The 24,830-nt window shown below is 41.0% G+C and overlaps 1 protein-coding gene across 1 annotated transcript in view; it reads right to left on the minus strand.

The window, feature by feature from the left end:
* LOC128533948 (myelin-associated glycoprotein-like) overlaps window positions 1–22,640 on the minus strand; it is a 127,071-nt gene extending 104,431 nt beyond the window's left edge. The window contains exons 1-6 of the mRNA XM_053508193.1: window positions 22,619–22,640; window positions 21,314–21,363; window positions 17,217–17,582; window positions 16,782–17,108; window positions 16,442–16,699; window positions 5,689–5,976 (exon numbers count right to left, since the gene is read on the minus strand). Of these exons, the coding sequence (XP_053364168.1) occupies window positions 5,689–5,976; window positions 16,442–16,699; window positions 16,782–17,108; window positions 17,217–17,582; window positions 21,314–21,359 (1,285 nt within the window). The 5' untranslated portion in view covers window positions 21,360–21,363; window positions 22,619–22,640. The remainder of the gene's footprint in view (window positions 1–5,688; window positions 5,977–16,441; window positions 16,700–16,781; window positions 17,109–17,216; window positions 17,583–21,313; window positions 21,364–22,618) is intronic.
* Between the last annotated feature and the right edge of the window lie 2,190 nt (window positions 22,641–24,830).

Genomic DNA, 24,830 nt, shown 5'->3' on the forward strand with positions numbered 1-24,830 from the left:
AGGGCTCTAATGCCGGAGTCGGGGGCTGGTTATCTCCACCTGCAGCACCCAGACTGTTCGCTACAGGAATAACGCTGCTCTCACACTCTCTAACCCTCTCTAAAGTCTGGATGCGCTCCTCTAACGCTGATATCTTCTCTGTCAGAGTGCTCACTAACACACACCTATCACATGTCTAAACATCCTGCACTCCACACACTGAACGAGCTGAATATTAGACATGATAACCTACCTGAGTCGGAGTTTTTAGTTGTTTGGAGCTGAATTCCGTTTGTTGTTCTTAGAAGAAGAAACCCGCGCATTCTCCAAAAAGCGCAGAAAAAGGCGAAGCCAAATAGTATGAAATGTAAAAACTAGTTGCTATTAATATTATTATTGTAAAAATGAAAAAAGTATGTAATTTAAATGCTAACACAAACGCAAACTTTCGCGGCAACGATACAAAAACAGGAAGCTACGTCACCAACAGGAAACTACGTCCCCGCACCACACACACACACAGTGTGATGAGAATCGGCTCTGACCCGCAGTCAGCGTGCTTAAACTGTATGCGCTGTAACGTGGTCAGAATGCCGAAATGGGCAGATTTACATTCAGATGTTCATTTGTTTTTCATGTGGCTCTTCATTAAGATATTCATGATAACTGTTGTGGTTAGCTTTGGCATTATTCCATGTAAAAAATAAATTAAAAAAAATCCATTAGGCACTAAATGCAACATTTGGATCTATTGTAGTATTTTTTAATTAGAGTGTTGTATTACTAACAGTAAGTGTGCTTGTATGGCTTTGTCGCCATGCAATGGTCGTGCTGAAGCAACATCTGTCTGTTAAGGTTATAATCTACATGTGTACATATACTACATACAAGTTAAGTGCTTAAAATGCAGGTTTTAACACGACGGTCATCACCAGGGACTGTGAATGCATAGAGCGTGTGTGGATTGTAACTTTGATAGTTGTTTGGCTAGTAATATCTGGAGGGCTTTGCTCATTGATACTCGTGTCTAGTAGGTGGCAGTGTTACACTTTTGTGCTTTGTTCCTGGTACTAACTTGGCCTAGCTAATGTTGTGCAATGTTGTCACTTGTTTGGAATGTTACAAACTGAAAATCTGGAGTGCTGGAATTTAACAAATATTGAAAGCAGTTTTGTGTGAAAATGAGAGTCCACACAGGAATTATCTGTGCCAGAAAGTATAAGCAAGTACGAATAGAAAGGTTTATAGAATTGTTGTGAAACCAGCAGTGTTGCATGATTTGTAGACATTGGTGCTGATGAAAAGAAAGGAAACAGGGCTGTAGGGGCGAACTAAAGATGGTGCAATTTGCTTTGATAGTGACAAGAATGGACAGGATTTGGCATGTGTATATTGGAGGAACAGTGCAAGTAGGGCAGTTTGGAGACAAAGTTAGAGTGGCCAGATTAAGATGCTGTGGACTTGTGCATAGAAGGGACAATGACTTTATACAGAAGTGACTGTTAGAGATGGAGTACAGGCAGAAAGAAGATTTTGAACAGTTTTGTGTACATTTCAACAGTTTTTAAACAAGTTATCCATCTAAATTGGGCACCACTAGACACAAGGTCTAGTCACATGACATTTTAATTTGTTTTTAGGTTCAATAGATTCTGATCCTAAAAAAAAAAAAAAACATGAAAATGAATAAATACATTAATAAGAATAATGATAATAATAATAATAATAAATTAATAATAATAATAGATAACTGTTTTTGTTCACCTGCTATACCTGAAATTTAAGAAGTTGCGTTTATTAGTTTGCGTTCCCTTCATAGGAAAGTCAAAATAATTTAAATTCCCTTCAGTATTTTAAGGGGGCATATGTGGCGAATGTATTCATACCGTTTAAAGCTATTTGTAATTTTTGGAAGAATTTCTGTAATTTAGTGAGGCATTTGTGATGTGCATTAGTGTATAAGCTGGCCCTGGCGTAGCGGCGCGTGGGTAACAAATAAAATTAATTAATTGGTTAAAATATCCATATTCCTTAGAGTGCGGACTTTGGAACAGGGAGCGGCGTGCAGTTGCAGTTATACACTTACGATGTGCATAATTTAGCTTTTTTTTTGGGTATTGCTCTCCTTGTCGTAGTTACGTGCGAGATCGGCCAGGCGCAACCGAGGCTCGTTTCACTGAGCTGGTGTTCTCAGGAACAAGGCAGAATGGTTAGGGACTGCCGAATGCCTCGTTAAATCACGGTAGTTGCATTCTAAATTGCAATATTAGTTTTGGATAAATATGTAAATCCCCACCTTGGTTAGAGGACATGGACTTAGTGTAAGGCTAAGATCCATTTCCTGAGCATTTCTTAGGAACAAGGTATGGTGTGTAAATTACAGTATTTTAGATTTATATATATATATATATATATATATATATATATATATATATATATATATATATATTCTGGAATAAGTCAATAAAACGAGCTTAAAGTGTCCGTAATTAAACCTTGAGGTGTCCGCCTTACTTTGATACACTACAATTTACCAACAATCAAAGCATGCTTATGAAATTATTACATGTGTGCACACAATATAATGACTGCAGTAACAAAAATAAGTAAATGGATTAATTCATGATTGAGAAATAACCAACTATTGGCACAAGTTGGAAACCAAATTATGCAGCGTTGAGCTCCGCTGCTGGAAATTAAGCACAAGACTCGGCTTGGAAGCTCATGACAGAGCGGCATGCACTCCTGACACAGACAAAGAACTGACTGACTGACTTCAACTAATATTCAAACTAACACACCTAACATGACAAACATTAGTAAAGATTGTATGTGACAAAGATTCATGTCTTCCATGTTGTATATGACTGTACTCATGACTGTTACCCATAACTATATTGCTTTTACAGAAAAAAACAGCAGCAGCAAGATTTAATCCTAATTTCCTCAACAGAACAAAAGTACACTGGAAGGTAGCAGGCCGCATAACAAATCGTGACAATGTGTGATGCTATTAAACAACCTTCTCTTTTATTTTAGATACAGAAATTTCATTGGATCAGCTGATGGTTGATTTTATTGTGTCCAATAAAATTTATGAATTTTGTTTATGTCTAACCAAAAGCTTTCTCATAGCAACATCAGACAAGGTGGAATTCTGACAGAGATATCGCTAAATCATCCATATGCAACTCTAATCTGAGATCTTTCTAAATCATATGCTGATGCATATCTTCGATAGTGAAGGATTGAAGGCACGGGCCCATAATAAAGTGCTAGTAACCTCTCTTCTGGGCTCCAACTGACTCTCTACTATACGTAAAGTATCTGGGTCGAAGAAGAGATCAGCTTGGAAGATGACTTGGATGTTTTGGACACTGATTTTCCTCACCTTACCTCATACACATACAGTACACACTACTGTAATAGTCTGAAAACACACATGGCAGAATTGTACACACATTATAGACTGTATGAAGTTATGATTGGCACCTTCACATGTTATATCTGATGTACAGGTAGATTAGTCAGACTTGAAGTCTTTTACTCTCTCCTAGTCAATTGTGGAGAGAGATGTTTGGCTTCATGGTCTGGGGAACTGGTTTTGAATGGAGTCTATTGATAAAAGACCAGAAGGACTGGAGATGGCCTGCTGAATTCTTAAACGGGGGTTTGAAGTTCAGGGCTCTGTCTCTCGAGGTAAATATTACACTTACAGAGAGGAAGTTCTGTCACGTTGCCATCTTGAACTGCCGTTATTTTTCCCCTTTTTCCCACGCTGTCATGTCCTCTCGCTCTCACACGTGCTCATGTTTTCTGGCTGTCATGCTTTTTCACACGCCCCGCCTCTTTACACACCGGCATCCCATTCACAACTAATTTCTCCCGGCATTTAAGGAAGCGCAGAGCGCTGTCTCGCTGCCAGATTATTGCGTGCCTTCAAAAGCCCAGTTTTCTCGCGTTTGTTTTTGTGTTAGTTATCTCCGTCTTCGACCTCGCTTGTTCTTGGTTTTCGCTTCTAGTCTCTCGTTTTTTGGATCTCGTTCGCTGTGTGTTTCCCGGCTGTTTTTGACCTTTCGCTTCGGTTCACGGTTACGTCTCTGCTCGCTCCCCTTTCGGATTTTTGCCTCGCTGACTGACTCTTTGGCTTTGAACTCTCGCACTGGCTCACGACAACGTCTCTGCTCGCTCCCTTTTGATTCACGCTCCGCGGACGGATCTTTCTGGTTTTTCAACCTGTTTTTACAACCCTGTATTACGTCATCGGGATTCCCCCCCGAAACACGGAAGTGCTCGACCGCCGACGTGCCACGCCCCCTTTTTGGCGCTGTAATCTGCACTTGGGTCCTGCTCCTTTAGCTCTCTTCTTCTTCCTGACGGCCCCTGACAAGTTCATTAGGTCCTGTAGCTTAATAGAACCACAGGCGTCATGAAGACACCACAAAAGGGGGCATATCTTCTCATTTCTTTACACAGGCACAGGGTTTTGATTAGTTAAATTTTTTAAATTTGATTTTGTAAATCTCTTCTATGCCATAAACTGTAGTAAATTCTGTTAGAATTTAAGGGGGCACTGTAAGGTTTTATAATGTAGTAAGACAATGTAATCTAATGAGAAGATTCCTGTGCTCTGAGAACAGACCCCTCACTGTGTTTCCTCATGTCTTCTGTGGTAACACCTTCTATATCCTGTATCCAGACGAGGAGACATCCAAATGGCTTCTGTCTGCTAGAATCCTTTTGTTTAATCAGGAGAATGCAAATGCATCTCCTCTCACCTGTCTGTCTCCGGGTCCCTCTATGACTGACATGTTAATGATGGTTCTTTTGATGTTCGGGACGTAGCATCGTTTAAATGTGCTCTCTTTGCTGAGAATAAACAGAGATCTTCAGACATCATGCCTGCGTGTGTGTTTGTCTCTCCCGGTCGATCGGGCCCGGACCGGTAAGTGTATCAAGGTGCAGCGGACACAAAAAGCTAAAACTCTTCTTCTCTTAGCTTAAAACTTAGCTCGGACACACACTTCATCATTTAAAACCTAACACCTGGACAATCAACTGATAGTTTTTCCAAACATTCCTAACCTTACTCACTCTTGTTGATTTTTTCTTTACAACATCAGAGAAATTTATAAATTTTCCTCCACACAGGCCACTCAGGTGCTTTTTCAGTCCCTTGTTATTGAAAGACCGGACTAATGCAACTCTTTCCTGGCAGGTCTGCCTCTATCCACAATTCGTCTTCTGCAGCTCATCCAGAATACAGCTGCATGCCTCATTTTCAACCTTCTTCTCAAACACCACACTACTTCTCCATCTGCACTGGCTTCCTGTAGCTGCTTGCATCAAATTTAAAACACTGATGCTTGCCTACAAGGTTAAAAATGTCTCAGCACTTACTTACCTTCCAGCTCTAATCGGACCCTGCACTGCACCATGTTCCCTTCAATCCTCCAGCACTGCTTGGCTGGTCCCACTATCTTTTAGAGATCGAGGAAAGCATGCATCTAGACTGTTTTCTGTTCTGGCACCTAAGTGGTAGAATGAACTTTCTCTAGATGTCCTTAGAACTGAGTCACTGGCGATCTTTAAACAACAACTAAAGACCTGATCTATTTTTTCAACATTTGGGTTAACCCCCCCATTTTAAAAATTCAAACCAAATTAGTAATCGAGTTTTAAATTGTGCCTTTTTTTTGTTTTTCAAACCTTTAGAAGAGTGATGAGTGAGTTCCTTAAAGTAGAAGAGCTGTGTGTCAATTCCCAGCTTATTAGAGCCAACACACTGCACAGTAAGCATGTTCATTAATGATTGATGGATGGAGATAAAGCTTCTTGAAGTTGTGTTGTTTACAGACTCATCCCTGGTTGTTGAGGTAATTTGACTAGAGAGATGCCATTCCAGTTTAGGAGATGGATTTCCATGAACTTCACAGGAACACATAATCAAATCTTGAGTGATGTTACAGCTGGAGGAGGCAACGATCTGAGGACCATCTGAAAGACAGAAAAGGATAGAGAAGAGAGGCATAAGTTAGTTTATTAAATACAGTGATGTTTTAGAGGAGACTAGGTGTCTGTTCCAATGATGTGTATGGAGCATCTGGGAGTAAAATCTTGCGCCACATCTGTAAACCCAACGATAAAGTGAAATGACAGAACCAGGAGATATGCAGTCTCTGTAGGGACCAGCAAGGCTACAGGGGCAATCCCTCACTTAATATACCCAAAATTCCCTTGTTCATTGGTCACTGTTCTTCCGGTGTGTGCTCAATCACCAGTCTTCCACATTATATACAGTACACTACCCTGTCATATCACATACTAGATGCAAACCTTAATACCACACATTGTAAAAAGTTTATAATAGAAGCTTTCAGGTATTCCAAAAGGAAGGCACATCCATGCTACCATGTCCCCTTTTTAAGAGGTAACCAATTACTTTATCTGCTGTCGTGTAAAGTGCTAATATCTTAAGTTGTCATATGTCCCAGCTCACCAGAGGAGATGTAATGTGTGAAGCTGAAACTATTCTAGACATCAAAGCAAGGCGAGTTGCAGCGGGAATGAAAACGGTGTAGGAAACTGTGCAAAGTGTTGGCGAGAGGAAATGCTGCAAAGGCTCCGTTTTCTGACATGGCTTCAATGTCTGTGGAAAAAAAAAATCGGGTAACATCTGCGATTCTGCAGACCTAAGATGTTCTGTAAGGTGCAGTGTCAGCAGTCACTGCACTTAGCAATGGTATGATAGTTTGTAAGACACAAGACAATGTTATGTATTTTGTTAATTGTTAAAATTTTTTTTTCCTTATAAGGTTAGAACCTGCTGATTGGTTAGTAGGGTTATGCTGTTAGAGCATGAGACACAGAACCGGGGTATAAAATGAGTACTGTAGTACTACAATGTTGTTTTTAGGCATTGTTGGTTTGAGTTCATAAGACTTTGTAATCATTTATTTCCTTTATAGAACATAAGTGAATGCGTGAGTGAGTGTTTTTCCTTGCTGGAGATGTAATTGATTCCAATATGAAATAATAAAAGGACTACCTCCCATTGTGAGTTTAGTACCCCCAGTACTGTGCAGCAGCAGTGAGTTCTTTGAGTTTGGAAAAGATGATCCTGGGGGCTACATTTCCAAGGACACTTTCCAAGGTGAGTCTTGCACTGATCTTTACAGAATTTGAGACCGGTAATAGTTTGCCCTTTGCAAATAGATGTTTCCTATTTGTTTGTTTTTTGATTAGGGAATGTTTATCCAAAAAAAAAAGTGCTGTAAAGTGTGTGGACCCAAGATGGACAGAGAAACACTATGTGCATGCATCAAGAAATACATATGCAACACATACACAGTAAAACCCTGCCTTTTATGTATTGTATAGGCTGGTATGAAAAGGCAATGTGTTAAGTGGGGCTGATGTGTATGTTAGACTGACATGGTTCAGCTTGTGTTGTGTAAAATAACATGAAAGAGTTAAACTTCTAATTAAGTCATATAAATTCAAATCCATAATTGGTTAATTAGAAAATCTGTTGATTTTTTTTACTCATATTGATAATTGATCTTTATTATATATATATTCCGCGTTTGGGTTTACCATCCACGCTACACGGGCTAACTGTTAAGTCTCCTGCTTTACCTCCGGTTAGTTCGTGACGAAATGACTGAGCCAGTCAGCAGTAAACCCAGCAGATTATGCTCACCTCTGCGATGTGGTGACAGGCTCCCGATGTCGATGTCAATACCATCCCCGCCATCTACAGGGACCTGGCTGAGGTCTTCTGCAAAAGACGAGCTACTCACCTTCCTCCTCACCGGCCATACGAACTAGCAATAGACCTCCAGCCAGGAACTGCCCCACCCCGCGGCCACCTCTACTTATTGTCATCTACAGGGATGCAGGCGATGGAGTAGTATGTAACCAACACTCTCCGCCACGGCACCATCCAGCCTTCCTCCTCGCCTGCTGCCGCGGGTTTTTTCTTCCCTAAGAGGGAGGCGAAATTCGTCCATGTGTTGACTATAGGGGGCTCAACAATATCACTATAAAAAACCGACACTTGTTGCCTCTTACCAGCTCAGCCCTGGACGCTCTTCCTGGTGCCACCATTTTTACAAAGTTGGACCTCCACAGCGCCTACAACTTGGTGCGCATCAGAGAGGGCGATGAGTGGAAGACGGCTTTCATCACCCCTACCGGACACTATGAGAGCCTAGTGATACCATTTGGACTGTGTAATGCCCCCGCAGCTTTCCAACATTTCATAAACGATGTCCTCCAGGACATGCTAGGCCGGTGGGCATTCATGTACTTAAACGATATACTCATTTACTCCCGCACCGTAGACGAACACATCCAGCACGTCAGGGCGGTGTTAAAGAAATTGCTCGCCCTCCAGCTGTACTGTAAGTTGGAGAAGTGCGCTTTTCACTAGTGCTCCACCACATTCCTAGGTTTTGTCATCACGCCCCAGGGTGTGGCCATGGACCTGCAGAAGCTAGAGGTTGTGCGTCATTGGCCCCTACCCAAGACCCTTAAGCAACTTCAATGGTTTCTCGGGGTTGCAAATTTCTATCATCGCTTTATCCGGGACTACAGTACAGTTGACGCGCCCCTGACCGCCTTGACTCGCCCATCATCTCTCCCTTTCCGACTCAACTCCACCGCCATCTCTGCTTTCAAGAAACTCTGCTCCTGTTTCACTACCGCTCCAATCCTTCCCCATCTCGACGACAGCAAACCATTCGTTGTAGAGGTGGACACTTCAAATGTGGGCGCTGGAGCCGTTCTCTCTCAACAAGGTCCAGATCAGAAACTACATCCATGTAATACTGCTGGCCATAAAGTGGGCTTTGGAGGAATGGCGTCACTGGCTCCAGGGCGCCAGGGAGCCATTCATCATCTGGACTGACCATTAAAATCTAATCAACATCCGGAACCTGATACAATTAAACCCTAGACAGGCGCGTTGTTTTTTGAACACTATAATGTCCACCTCTCTTACCGCTTGGGGTCTAAAAACACCAAAGCAGATGCCCTCTCTCATCAACATGAAATGGACGCACCCCGGGTGGACCCCGCGCCTGTCCGTCTACCTTCAAAGATCATCGCACCACTACAGTTGGACCTGGAAACGAGGGTCCGCCAGGTGCAGACCACAGAAGCTGAACCAGCAGGTGTGCCACCTGGACGGCTCTACATGCCCAACAAGATGAGGTCAGAAGTCCACCAGTGGGGTCACTCCTCCCTCATCTCGGGAGACCCGAGCACCCGACCCACCCTCAAATTCCTCCGATGCGACTTCTGGTGGCAATCCATCGCGAGGGACATCCGTGAGTTCATCCAGGCGTGCCCGGTGTGCGCCAGGGCAAAAGTCACCAATCAACCAACACCCGGTGAACTTCAACCTCTCCCGGTTCCTCGTCGGCCCTGGACGCACATTGCCATTGACTTTGTTACGGGCCTGCCGGCCTCCGAAGGGAAAGACACCATCATGACCATCATCGATCGGTTCTCTAAGGCCGTGTACCTGGTGGCCCTCGCTGGACTCCCGTCAGCCAAAAAAACTGCCTTTTTCTCTCGCTTCCGCGGTGATAGAAACTTCAGAGCACTCCTCTATGATGAGTGAGCGTATCAGTAGTTGAGGTGGTACCACTGGCGGTCGAACGCGTACACCTCGATTCGCAGTGAAAAAAATAAAATAAAATAAATAATGATAAAAAAAAATTAATTCCCCAAACTCTCAAAGTTAGACGACACATTTCTGTCAGGTGGTCGGAGGAGGGGCCTCAACAATGGTCCCTCCCCTTCTTGGCGACCTCCATGATGAGTTAACTCTTTCATGGAATAAGCCATGTTCATCCCGTGTTTTTGTGCTATTGACATTGATTTGTTCGAATGTCGTTGATGCGAAAAGCGCGGTTTTTATGATGATGCCCCAGATTGAAGAGATGCTAGCGGGCTATCTCTCTCCTAGGAGCTCATCCTCCCTGAACAAATCCACACTCCCCACCAAGCAGTGTAGACTAACATCTTTGTTGGTGGGAAAAGCTTTTTCAAGGAGCGGGTCGGGCCTAATCTCACGGACATCAAGGACAGGGATCGCGTGTTCCTCCTTGATGCCCCATCTCGCCTTCCGGCCTTTTTGGCGAAGCCGTAAACACCACTGCCACTAGGTTTTGGAAGGCGAAGCTCTACGAGCAGGCCTTTGTGAGGCTTCTCCCCCGCCATGCTCAGGGTTCGGGACTGTCGGCCACCCAGTCCTGACCAGGTCCGGTTCTCGCCAGGCATGAAGCACAAAAGGAGAGTGTGGCGATCCGAGCAACCTCTCGTAGAGATTGGGGCCTGAGGAGCATCATCTCCTCTAAAAAGGGAGTCCTGAGGCTTACGTGCCAAGGACCATGGGGGTGTCTCCCACCGGGGAGGGGTCGCGTAGAAGTTTCCAATAAGGAATATGGACTCCTTCCTGGCACCCTCAGGAGGCCGTGGATCAATCTCTGCCATCACTGGTGTTTTAGGGAGCAGCGGTCTCCAGTGAAATGCTAGGTGTTCGGCAACTTCATGCCATGTTTCAGGATGCCAAACATCTAACAGACTCTAGACTTTGCTGGAAAAAGGGGCCATAGAACATGCTTCCCTGCCAGACAGAGAATCAGGCTATTGCAGTCAGTATTTCTTGGCTCCCAAGAGGGACGGGGGGTTGTATCCAAGATTGGAAGTATCCAAGATGGCGCCGGTGAGGTCGGCTGCCGTCACGACTGCTCCGACCACCTTTTCTTTGTTTTCGTTCTTTAAGTTAGTTTACAGCGTTTTAAAACCGGCAAAATTACCACCATGGGGTACATTAGTTATGATAGAGACACTCTTGTTTCTATTGGTATACAATGTACTCACAATTCGACGTTTTTAACTCCGGATCCGAGCTGGCCGAGTGAGATCCTGAGGGACAACAAAGGACGCGACGCGAAGCGGCGGCCCCGAGGGAAACGAGCCGGCGTCAGGAACAGGCTGAGAGCACGTGCACACCGCACACCTCTGCCTAGCATCCTGCTCGCCAACGTCCAGTCACTGGAAAACAAGCTCGATGACCTCAGGGCCAGGGTAAAGTTCCAGAGAGACATTCGGGACTGCAATCTCCTCTGCTTCACCGAGACATGGCTGAACCCAGCGGTGCCGGACCACGCCATCCAGCCGGCCGAGTTCTTCTCGGTTCACCGCATGGACAGGACGCGGGACTCGGGGAAGTCAAGGGGAGGCGGCGTGTGTTTAATGGTGAACAGCAGCTGGTGCAACAGCGCGAGCGTTGTTCCTCTCACACGCTCCTGCACACCAAACCTGGAACTACTGTCCATCATGTGTCGTCCTTTTTACCTTCCTCGGGAGTTTACATCGGTCATAATCAGCGCCGTTTATATTCCACCACAAGCGGACACGGACACTGCCTTATGCGAGCTGCATGAGGCACTCACACAGCACCAGACACAACACCGGGACGCTGCGCTTATTGTGGCGGGGGACTTTAATAGTGCCAACCTCAAACGTGCAGCGCCAAACTTTTATCAGCACATCACCTGCCCCACCAGGGGCGAAAGGACACTGGATCATTGCTACACCACAGTCAAGGACGGCTACAAGGCACAATCTTGTCCACCGTTTGGTAAATCCGACCATGCCGCCATCTTCCTCATGCCAAATACAAACAAAGGCTGAAACAGGAAGTTCCGGTTCAGAGGGAGGTCGCGCGCTGGACGGACCAATCGGTGGCCGCGTTACAGGACGCACTCAATGACGCAGACTGGGACATGTTCAGAAACAGCTCCGATGGTGACGTCAGCGTGTTTACGGAAGCGGTTGTGGGATTCATCGGGAAATTAGCGGACGATACCGTAGAAAAAAAGACTATTAAAACGTTTCCCAACCAGAAGCCGTGGGTGGATAAAACCATCCGCGACGCTCTGAGATCTCGCACCGCTGCCTACAACACGGGACTCGCGTTGGGGGACATGGAACCGTACAAGGCTGCGTCATACAGCGTCCGGAAGGCGGTGAAAGAGGCGAAGCAGCGCTACGGGAGGAAACTAGAGTCACAGCTCCAACAGAGTGACTCTAGGAGCCTGTGGCAGGGACTAAGGACAATAACGGATTATAAAGCACCAACATCCGGTATGATAAACGCAGACGTGTCTCTGGCAGACGAGCTGAACACTTTCTATGCTCGCTTCGAGGCTGCAGCTAAGGACGCTAGCGATGCTAATGCTAGCGGCGCTAACGGCTGCAGACAGGAAGTCACTGCACGCACCGGAAGCGCGTTCATCATCTCAGAGCATGACGTGAGGAGAGCCTTCAAGAGAGTGAACACCAGGAAAGCAGCAGGACCAGACGGCATCTCAGGCCGTATTCTCAAAGCCTGCGCAGACCAGCTAGCACCTGTGTTCACTGAGATATTCAACATCTCTTTATCTCAGTCGGTGATCCCCACATGCTTCAAAGAGTCCATTATTGTTCCTGTCCCAAAGAAACCTCATCCTGCTTCCCTCAATGATTATCGCCCTGTAGCCCTCACTTCAGTAGTGATGAAGTGCTTTGAACGCCTGGTCAGAGACTTCATCATCTCTTCACTACCAGACACACTCGACCCACTACAGTTTGCTTATCGTCCAAACCGTTCCACGGACGATGCAATCTCTCATCTCCTCCATACATCTCTCACCCACCTGGACACTCGGAGGGGGAATTATGTGAAAATGCTCTTTATCGACTACAGTTCTGCATTTAATACCATAATTCCCTCCACACTTACCACCAAGCTGGAGCACCTGGGACTCAGCTCATCTATGTGTCAGTGGATCTCCAACTTCCTAACTGGCAGACCACAGGCAGTAAGGATGGGCGGACATGTCTCAGCCTCCCTCACTCTCAGCACTGGAGCCCCCCAGGGTTGTGTTCTGAGCCCCCTGCTGTACTCTCTGTACACCCACGACTGCGTGGCCACTACCAGCTCCACCACCATCATCAAGTTTGCTGACGACACTGTTGTGGTGGGCCTGATCACGAACAACGATGAGACGGCCTACCTGGAGGAGGTTGGAAATCTGGAGAACTGGTGCCAGAGAAACAATCTCCTCCTAAACGTCAGTAAGACAAAGGAGCTGATAGTGGACTTTAGTACAAAGCAGGTGAGGAACTACCAGCGATTCCGCTCCTTGAAGGCCAACACAGAGAGACTGAGGAGGAGCTTCTTCCCGCAGGCGATAAGGTCTCTCAACCACAACCACACCACTATGCAGAACTACACAATATTTTCATAATTGGTCAAATCTATCAATTCTCTTACATCCATGAACACTATGGACAATTACACGCTCACCTTCCTTCATATATACACTACATGTCGTACGTTACATCCTGGACCATTGCACAAAGACACTTTAATAACCTTGCACACCTACCTTCACAACTACACTACATTTTACAGTTTTACGTTTACATCCTGGACCAGTGCACAAAGACACTTTAATAACCTCTGCACTAAGACACTTTGCTCTATGCATATTTGCACACACCGTACAGTATATTTCAATTTGCACAGTATATTTCTATTTTGTACATCATATTTCTATTTTTATTTCTAGTTCTATTTTTTTTCCTAGCACATTTCTATTTTTATTTTTAGTTCTATTTTTCCTAGTTTAATTTAATTTTTTAATTTAATTTCTATCGTATTTCTTTTATTCATATTTATTTCTTATTTGTAAAATGTAACTCTCTTTTAGGGTCAATGGCAGTCGGATAATGCATTTCACTACATTTCGTACTGTGTATGTTTGTGTATGTGACAAATAAAATTTGAATTTGAATTTGAAAATTTTGCGTCTAATTTTACATCTTTGTGGGCTGAATATCAAAATGTTGACTGTTAAAGTGATTGTTTCTCAGATCCAACCAGAAGATTGGTTTTTAACAATCGACCTGAAGGACGGATATTTTCATACAGAAATATTGCCACAACACAAAGTTCCTGAGGGTCGCTTTCGGGGGCGAAGCTTACCAGTATCGCGTCCTTCCATTAGGCCTAGCCATGTCACCCCGCACATATATAAAATGTACGGATGCAGCCCTGGCTCTATGATTCCAGGGCATCTGTAATCTGAATTACACAGACGACTGGCCAATTCTGCCTCAGTCTTAGCAGCTAGCTCTTGGACATCGAGATGTCATCGTAGCTCATTTTAATTCTTAGGATTGAGACTCAACGCCACGGATAGTGTTTTCTTTCCTGCTCAAGTACGACATATTATAGGTGTCATATGGGTTTCGGCCTAAAATCTCTCCAGATCTGGAGAGGTCATCTTCTCGCATGGCACATTAATTGTCTCAAAACGATGACTCTATTTCTGGCCCTGAAATACTCCCTCCAGCAGCTGAGAGGCTACCATGTCCTAGTGCGGGTGGACAACACTTGGTAGTCTCGTAAATAATCGCCTGGGCAGACTGTGCTCGCGCCGCTGGGAAAAGCTAGTGCACCAGATTCTGCTTTGAGGCACAGGACAAGTTCCTGTCCCTCAGGACGATTTACATTCCAGGGCATATGAATATGGGAGCAGACTTGCTGTTCAGGCAAGCTGTGACACACGGGGTTTGGAAAACCCACACCGAAGTAGTCAGGCAATGGCCCATACGTGGCGCAGACTGCATCTTATGCATTTCCTCCCGTAGCTCTGCTCTCGGGAGTCCCAGCGAAGGTTCATCAACAAGGCTTGCGCCTCGTATTGATAGCGCCCCTTTGGCCGACCAGTGTGTGGTGTTTAGATCTAATATCTCTCCTGTAAGGCGCAGGGGACGATATTCCATCCCCGGTCTGAGCTCTTCTACCTCCTCGTAATGGCGTGTAGGTAGGGGAACCAGTCAAGAGAGGCTGGTCTTCCAGCCAGTGTAATTGAAACTATATTAAGTGCTAGGACTCCACTAGAAGAACCTATTCCCTCAAATGGAGTGTATTGAAAATTGGTGCATAGTAAAACATGTAGACTCAGTCCACTGCTGAATTGTTTCAGTGCTGAAGTTGATACAAGAAAATTAACCCCGGGCTTATGCCCTAGTATTCTCAGAACGTACGTAGCCGCTATTTCGGCTTGTCATGTTCTGACTGATTTGGTTTCTGTGGAAAGCACCCTTTAGTTGCCCGCTTTATTCATGGAACTAAACAGTTAAGGCCGCCCACTAGAGCGACAGTCCCTTCTTGGGATCTAGCTCATGTGCCAGAGGGGTTGGTTGACACCCCCTTTTGAACCACTAGAGTCAGCGCCTGTCAGGCTTCTGACTCTTAAGATGTTTTTTCTCATCGTCATTACTTCTCTGAAAAGAATTGGAGATTTGCAGGCTTGGTCAGCCTCCCCATCTTGCTTAGACTTTGCCCCTGGGCTATCCTCACCCTAACTATTTTCCGAAGGTTCCGTTCTTGACCATGCACCCAGTTGTTCTCGAAGCCTCTGTCCTCCACAGCTCCGGAGCAGCAAAGAGCGTTCCCACAGCGTTTTCACGCAGCATCACGTTCCCGCTTTTTTAGGGAACAGGGTTACAGCAAAGTAACCTGAGACGTTTCCAATGCTGAAGCGCTCCGAGGTAAACACCCACAGAACCCCAGTCCCTCTAATCTTTCATTCACAATAGGTGTGAAGTTATTAAACCGGTTTCGCTGATGGGGGAATTCGCAGAATTGAGGGGTTTAAAACTAATTAACAAGACCGAGCAGACCTACATGAAAGGTGAGAAGTGGGATTACAGTAACTGAGCGTGCTGTCACGTTGTATATACTATATACTATAGTTGTATAACTACACGCGTTTATCAGCCTTTTGATCAAAATGCTGCCTTTAAGTGAAAAAACTTAAAAGTGAAAGTACGAGCTGTGGGTTTCCGCACAGCGACGAACAGCTTTATTTCAGTCATAAATTTACAATCACATTCAAGCTATTATTTCCATCCATGGTCAAATAATGGATGAAATAATTATTCAATGCTGGACACAAACAGCAAAAAACATGATTTTTCTGATGATGGTGACACATTTTTTTGAGGATATCAGATATCTTAGGATACATCAAATATATGTACTTTATATTCAGCTGCATTTCATCCTAGAACCACGTCAAGATAGGTGTGTAATATTTAAATAATTGAAGCAGCAATATCACCACCCAAAGACTATTATTTGTAACTGCCTTTCCTCTGTAACACCCTCAATCAGGTAACATTGTTTATAATTAGAAGGAAAGATGGTTGTGAACAGTGACCAAATATCACTCCAAAGAGAGAGGGAGAGACTTTTACTAAGTCTTAAAGGCTTTGGTGAGCCTATACAATTAATTTTACCCAAACAGAAATTTTAATTAAGGATGTCTAATTTTAATGGAGTTTTTTTCATATAATATCTCTATTTTTACTCAAGTAGTGCTGTACTCACACTGTACATCCAGGTAGACAGATGAGTTGTGATCTCCGTACTGGTTTTGAGCTCTACAGTAGTATAAACCACTGTGTGTAGAATCAGTGGTGTTGATGGTGAAATGGTTTCCGGTTCCTATCTGCTCTCCGTTCTCTCTGTACCAGGTGTAGTTCAGCACTACTGGGTTTGCATCACTGCTGCAACTCAGAGACACTGAACTGCCCAAAACCACTAAAGAAGATGGAGATGCTGATACTGATGTGTTTCTAGGACCATCTGAAGGAGGGAGAACCGGATTTAGGAGACTCCATGAATCATTAAAAGTGTAGTGAATGTGAACTGATTAATCAGTACTTACACAGAACATGGAGTGTAAGAGAGTTCTGTAATGATATAGTTTTGTTCTGGAGCCAGTAGTTGGCAGTGCAGGTGAAATCCTGTCCATGATGCAGGTGAGTAGCGTTGAAGTTCAGGTGAGATGAGCTGAAGCTGGTGTTGTGGTTTTGCTTCTGTCTTCTCTCCTCAGGCAGGAAGTTCCATATAAAATTGGGAGGGTTTAAGAGACATGGAGGAGATGGAGCAGAGCAGATGATCCTCACTGAAATTCCCTCCACCACCTCATTTTGGTCCTCCACCTCCCCCTGATCCTTCTTATACAGTCTTATTGAGGGGCTGATTGGAGAGTCTGAAATAAACACACAGTATCACATTAGAGATGAGTTTGAAATGTGTTTCAGTGTATCATTCGTGTAATTACAGTTACACTGCACACACACACTGCTGCAGCTCTTACCTTGCACTCTTACAGATACTGATGTAGGAGTATAAGTGTATTTCAGGGATCCTGGAGTTTCTATTCTAAAGTAATAAACTCCTCTGTCACTCTCACTGATGTTGTAGAAGATGGTGGTGCAGTTCTTCATGTGGAGGTCTCCTATAATTTCACCTTTAATCTTGTTCTGTCCAGGGATTTTAGAGTTAAAGACTGTTTTTTTTTCATGGTCAGGGCTGTTTTTTAACCAGACTCCTGTAGGATCTCCCTTGAGCTGTGCATCATATTGTTCTTTAATCTCAAAGCTGCAGGGTATGAGAACACAGAATCCTCTCAGAGCTTCTACACTCTCTGGTAGACTAACGGAGAATTCTGTACACAAAACAGCTGCAAACACATAACACAATAGTTACTAGCGTAACGAAGTTAAGTAATGTCAACGTGACTCATTTCTTGTTAGGAATTTAGACCCTCCTATACACACAACAACTTGGCACACGTTCTACACTGAATTGCCCTTTACATTTTATCCTTTCCGCATGGTAGGCGACAAACCTACCACTGAGCCACCAATGCCCTTAATTTGGTCATAAAACAAATTTATATATATATTTATATATATATATATATATATATATATATATATATATATATATACACTGTATTAAATGGAATTTGAAAAGGGGAATGGTTGTAGTTAGTAGCAATAATTGACTGAATTATAGTACAATTGGTTTTATGTATAACCCACAGAACGAAAAAGCTATAAAGCGTATCATACATTATAATAAATATATAAAAATGTATCATATATATATATATAGGCTATGCAAAAAATAATATTTTTTATGTTTTAACCTAAAGTTTTTTAAGCAAATGGTTGAAGTTTTTAGCAATAATGGAGTGGATTATAATACAATTTTACCTGTGTACCCCACATACCAAAAAAGATATTGAAAATGATTTTATTTTATTAATTAAATAAGTGTCAAACTGAATATTGCAAAATGTATTGTTGTAGTTATTAGCAATGTGAGAGTGAATTATAGTACAGTGGAATCTCGGATTACGAGCATAATTCGTTCCGGAAGCGGGCTCGTATTCCAAAACACTCGTAAATCAAAGCACATTTTCCCATAAAAAATAATAGAAATTGGGAAAGGTTGGAGTTAGTAACAATAAGTGACTGGATTATAGTGCAATTGGTTTTGCATGTGTAACCCACCTAAAGAAAAAGCCATTGAAAATGAATGATTTTTTATATAATAAAAATAATAATAATAATAATAATAATAATAATAATAATAATAATGTATGAACATTGCAAAGTGATTGGTTATAGTTATTAGCAGGCATAAACTGGATTATAGTACACTTGATTTTAAATGTTTAACTCACATGAAGATAAAGCAATTTTTTTAATTAATAAAAAAAAGTATCAAACTGAATGTTTGTAGTTAGTAGCAATAGTAGATTGGATTATAGTACAATTGGTTATGTGTAATGTGTTACTTATATGGGAAAATTTGATTTTTTATTTTCATGTCATTCTTTGGAACTCATAATAGACTGAATCAAAGTGCATTTATCTTTATACATAACTTTATAAACAACAACACCCTGACTCTCAAACAAAGAATTAGTTGTTTTATTGACACAATAATTGTCAGTGTAATCATTTATTTAAAAAATGTATATTAAAATATTCATGAATCAACAAATAAATAAACAATTACTCCATACTGTAGCCTAACACTACAATATGTTTAATATGTTGATCTGTATTCTTCTGTAACCAAAACGTTTGTCTTGGTCGTGCACTTTTTAGATGGTCCTATCGTGACTCTATCACTATAAAGCCACGTTACTGAAAGATTTAGCTCCAGCAGGCTGTAATAGGAGACGATATAAAAACAGATTCATTTGTAATCGATTTTTTTGTCCACTCCAGGTTTTAAAAAGTATGCAAATAGTTATTTTGTGTGTTTATTTCTCAATAAACAGAGGAGAGAATCTCAAATGTCCAATATAAAACCAACTTTACTGCGGTTGTGGGGAGTTCGTGTTTTTATATTCTGTGCCAATAGTCGGTATGTTATGAGAAAAGTTGTGTTTAGTTAGTACACATAAATAAAATCCCAAGTTTACTAAATGTAATCTTAAATGTAATTTTAGGTAAATTCATAAGTAATCTTTACTAAAGTTGTGTGGAAAGTCTGTTGGCATATTTTTATAATATTTTATAGTTGTCAGAAGAAGTAATTGGGTTGTATTTATGTTCATGTCTTCATATGTCTTACTTTGTCTGACTGGATCGTGCTCAGAGCACCAGTGTTTCATGGTAGGTTAATGTGGAGGTTGTGGTAGGAGCAAGCATATTTTATTGATCAAATTAAATGCTTTGATATGGGGGAGTTTCTCATTCTGTTTTTATAATTTAAAAGATGAGAAAAATGCATCATTGTTAATTCGTAGTTGAAAACAAGCTATATCTGCACCTTTTGAAATATTCAGTATTGTTGTAAATTCATCACTTAAATATCGTATTTCTCTACGGTTTGTTGAGAATTTAAAAGGGGAAATGTTTTGTATAATTGTTATCCCTCACACATTTAACCATAAGGTAAATTAGTCAGAAATATACACTAAATTCATGTTCACATCATGTAAATTAAGTATTTTTGTGCATTTACAAGGGAAAACATGTTACGCATTAAATCCTCATGTAGCTGTGTCATTATATTTCTGTGCATCCTGTACAAAGATATAACAACTTAAATGTTAGTTATATTGCAACACTTAGTGTTTATGGGAATGTCCCAACACGATGGGAATGATATCTGCAAAATATGGAGATGACTGGATCACTATTCCTCGTTTTGTGCCTTGGGGATGAGACAAGGGGGACCTGATATACCTTTTTCCATTGTTGGAGGCAATGCTGGAGAGGTTGTTGATGTTTGATTTAAAGGTTGTTGTTTTTTTGTCCTTGATGTTAACTACACAAAGCAGTACTGTATCTTCCCACCTGGGGGTTTGTCCAGTGTATTGTAGATCAGATTGATGGACACGAGTCCTCATCTGTTAAATTTTTGAGGACAACAGTTTTTTTTAGCCCATATTTAATCAATAATATTTTTTAAAGTTTTTGTTCTTAATGCCATTTTGAAAGTAAATGAAATAGCAATAATTAAGCTAATAGTGAAATAACTAATAGTTAAAATTGATTGTTAAAATATTAAGACGGGGAATGTTTGATGGTTTGTGGGCATTATACGATTTGTTTTGAAAACTTCTATATAAAAAGTTAATATTTTATATATCTTTTTTTGGTGGAAATAATTTGTAAATAATTGTAAATTTGTAATTTGTAATTTGGTGGAAATAAATCTCAAAGTTTGTAACACTTTGAGATTTGCTTTAAATATAAAGTGCATTATAAATAAAAAATTATTATTATTAGTAGTAGTAGTAGTAGTATTCAAAACATTGTATTAACTGCAAAAAGTCACATTGGGATTAGATGGTTCTGTCTGACATTTTTGTGGGTTATACACATTTTCTTATTCTGTGCCAATACATTTATGTTATGTGATGTTGTGTACATTTTGGGACTTTTTGTGAAAAGAAAAGGGTTCTATCTACTAAATCAAATGAAATTTGTCAATCCAGGTAGAGTGTTAATTTTACCCACTGGTTGGTACAAATGGACAACCCAGAATTCTGGGTTAAATGGTAAAACCCAGCACTTGGGTCAAACCACCCCAGCTTGTGTTCTGTCCAATAGTGACCCAGCAGCTGGGTTTAGTTTCTTTTTTGTTTGATTGTTATTTTTTTAACTCAGCAGTTTTTAGAGTAGATTACTATTATTATTATTATTATTATTATTATGATTATTATTATTATTATTATTATTATTAATTACATTTATAATCAAAACATGCTAATTGAAATAAATTAACAAATCTGTGAAAAGAAAAGAGTGAACCTTTTGTCCCCCTTTTCATCACTTACAGAACTGATCCCACCTTTCTGTTATTACTATTATAAACCCTAACCTGAATATTTTTTTTTCTTCCTTTTTTTCTTTTTTTGCAAACATTAAGCAATGTACAAACCTTGAAACAGACAAAAGATGATGGTGAGTTTCCCTGCTGCATTCATCTCTCTATTCAGAAAAGAAAGAAAGAACACAATCAGACAAATGGTCAGAATGAATAATGTTTACATATTTTTGGTTTATGGAGATTTGGGTTGTTTTTCCAGCCTCGAGACCTGAGAAACTTCAGTCATTTTATATATATATATATAAAAAAGTCTGGTGCATACGGTATAGTGACATCATACACAGGTCTGTCTACCCTGATAAAAAAAGAGAGATTCACTACAACTAAACACTAACAGTGACTGTATTCGGGTCAATCTGGTTATCCTTTTTCATCAGGCCAACTGAGGGGTTTTTGTACCATTCTGGTTAAACCTTAGTGACAGTTTTGCATAAAAATGCCATGACATAATTAAAGTCACATTTATTCTTTATGCTGATTTTTTGTATAAATATAAGGCTACATTTTTCCTGACCTTGCTGATCCCAAAAGGGTGATGGATCTAATGTCATTAAACAGGACATACAGTAGTGCTGCAATGCAACGACCTTATCTGTATTTGCATCAATTTAATCCTCAAAATAATCATATCTGTTTCCTGTAAGCATTTATATTATAAATGGACATGGGCTATACTGAGGGCTTTTTGTGTTACGATGAAGGTGGTGTGGGGTGTAGCAGCGCTGAGAGAAGTATGAAGAGCCTAAAGCAGGATTAGGAAAGCTTTCTCATTTTTCATTTGAAAACATCTCTCTCTTCTCTGTTTACCACATCTTTACTTTTTTCCCACGTCTCTTTTCCTGGTGAAATCCAGTGTCCCAATGTAGAGAAAGACATTTGCAAGGCAAGCAGGGCGATGTAAAATCGCCCCTGGTGTCTTGTGTTCTCCCTATTTGCCTTTCGGTTCTCTCAACAGCACACAACCATATAAATGAACTAATTTCTGTTGCTTGTACAGAAATACAGTCAGGACAACAAAACCTTTATGTCTGATATTTTTAATTTTTTGTAGTTTAGGTGAGGCTACTGTGGCAGACTACTGACGAGCGACCAAACAAACAATCAAACAAACAAATAAACTGTCTGTCTGTTGTGACAAACAAACAAACAGAAGATTTATGAGAATTGCTTTTTTATAGCAAAAAATTCAACCAACGCACTACAGAACGCACTTTCGGAAAACGTTTAATTTGAGTTAACACTAGTTATAAAATGATAAAACAGGATATAATATACACCACAAGGTGATATACATCAGATAACATTGTCCCAAAAAAAAAATAACTATGAGAAAGTAAATAGAGCAGGTTTTTTTACCTGAAGGTTTTCAAATGTTCAGCTCTCAAAATGAAGTGTGATCTGTAAGTTACGACATACTGATATCTCTCTCTCACAGACACACGCACACAAACCGCAACTTCCTCTGTTTTTAATAGGACGTTGTGTATTTCTATTGTTTCCCTAACCAATGTTCGTATATATATATATATATATATATATATATATATATATATATATATATATATATATATACTGTATATATAGCAGTTTAATTAGCCCTTAATAAGTCAACTCTTTGTGCTGAGTCTTTAATGTGAACGTTGTGAGCTGTTCCATATGTCTAAAATGCTTTTTTTTAATCTTGCAAATTATGTGGATTATGTGAACTACCCCTAAACGAAAAATGAAAAAAAAAAAACAATAGCATTCATCCAAATCTCACAACTCACACAGTTCTCTTTAACTTCATTTATTTAACTTGTGACTGTTAAACTGTAAAAAACAACAAGCCACCACAATATAAAAAGGTTTCTGGTGATGGTGTTCTGGTAATGGCAAAATATACCCTTTATAAAAGTAATGGTGACTCTTGTTCTACTTGACATATCCAAAAACCAAAATACACAGTTTGAAGTCTGACACCTCCGCATTACCAGACACCAGAAAGGCTTTAATATAAGCACATATATATTTTAAAATTCTTTGAACTATGCTGGGTTGCTGGCACGTATCTGTGCCCCTTGGGTTTTAAACAAGTATCTCATCAGCCTTGGCTAGCAGGTCTGTAGGCATGTCAGTCTGTGGCCCACTGCCCTGGACATTTTAGTGTTTCCTCATGGGGCAGAACGCCTTAAGTAACTCACCAAGTAAGAGTCTTTTTTTTAATTAAAGTGGGTGTGGGTGTTTTCTCGAGGGTCTTCCAGGTTTCCAACCAAGAACAGGTGTTAAATAATCATTTCTTACAAATACATTACTGCAAATTTAAAATTCTTTCTTTGCATATATTAGACAGATAGCAGTCTGTGCCAGGATACAGACCAGACAGAGTTAAGGGGCTTGCTTAAGGACCCAACGGTGTCATCTTAGTGGAGATGAGGCTTGAGTCTTTTGATTTGTAACTCAGAGACTTAAACACACTGAGCAACTGCTGCCCCAACTGGTCCAAATCAGTGTTGTTTTCGTCCAAGTAACTGCTTTACTCTGCATCATTGGTGCTCCTTTGTCATGGCATCAACTTTAAAAACCTGTGTATTTCTGTAAATCATAATGCAGTTTATCACTCACATCATGTTAAAAATGTAGAAGCAGGCAAAGGTCTGGTTTTAAAGGTAAACGCATGAATACACTGCATCTGGTCTTAATGTGTAAATAAACTTAGGTGATTATAGACCCTGATCTTTAGAGTGCTCAGCCTCTTTGTCCTGCACCAACACCTTATACGTCTTCACAGCTGTATAATCAAATTAGCTTTGCTGCTAAAAAAATAATAGCAGAAAAGATAAAAAACTTAGTTTTTCAATGCAGATAGATTTAAAAGCATTGTTGATTTAAAATCAGACAACCGCTTGTTGTATCACATGATCTCAAACACCAAATCTTGGTAAATCTACAGAGGAAATAAAGAAATCAACATGGGAGAGTGAACCAACCCAAATTTTCACGTGTAGAGCGAAGCAACAGATATGCTCTGAGCAAGTTTAATATTATGGACCTGGACTTACTTTTTTACATCAAATTTAAATAAATCAATTAATAATGGTTGTATATAAAGAATGACTATCCTCACAATTGTCTTGCTGGAGTTCCTCGGGGTTCAGTACTCTTTCCACTCCTCATCTCTTTATTACTAAACCTCAACGTTAGTGCTGTTGAGTCGCTCCAGCAGTACTGAGGTTAAAAATCTCAAGTCTCTCAAGTCTGAGTGCATGGAGTTTGGATGTTCTCCTCCGGGTACTCTAGTTCCTTTTAATCAAACCAAATATGTCACACCCAAAGACATCCACATCCTTCATAATTTTTTTTTTTTTTTAATCTCTAGATTCAATGGAACCTCGGATTAGTTTGCCACGTGGAGGTTTATGGGGTTGTTATTAGTGTATCGCTGGGTTTACCAGTCAAAATTAATAAATTTTTGTCAAGAGTTGCTCTTGCACACATCTTGCACATAATGGATGAAGACCTGATAAATAAAATTAGACGTAGTTCTCTACCAAGCTAAACTGCTTTAGTGGTGACTTGGGGCAGAGTT

This window comes from Clarias gariepinus, chromosome 12 (assembly GCF_024256425.1).
Source record: "Clarias gariepinus isolate MV-2021 ecotype Netherlands chromosome 12, CGAR_prim_01v2, whole genome shotgun sequence".
NCBI classification, from domain to species: Eukaryota; Metazoa; Chordata; class Actinopteri; order Siluriformes; family Clariidae; genus Clarias; species Clarias gariepinus.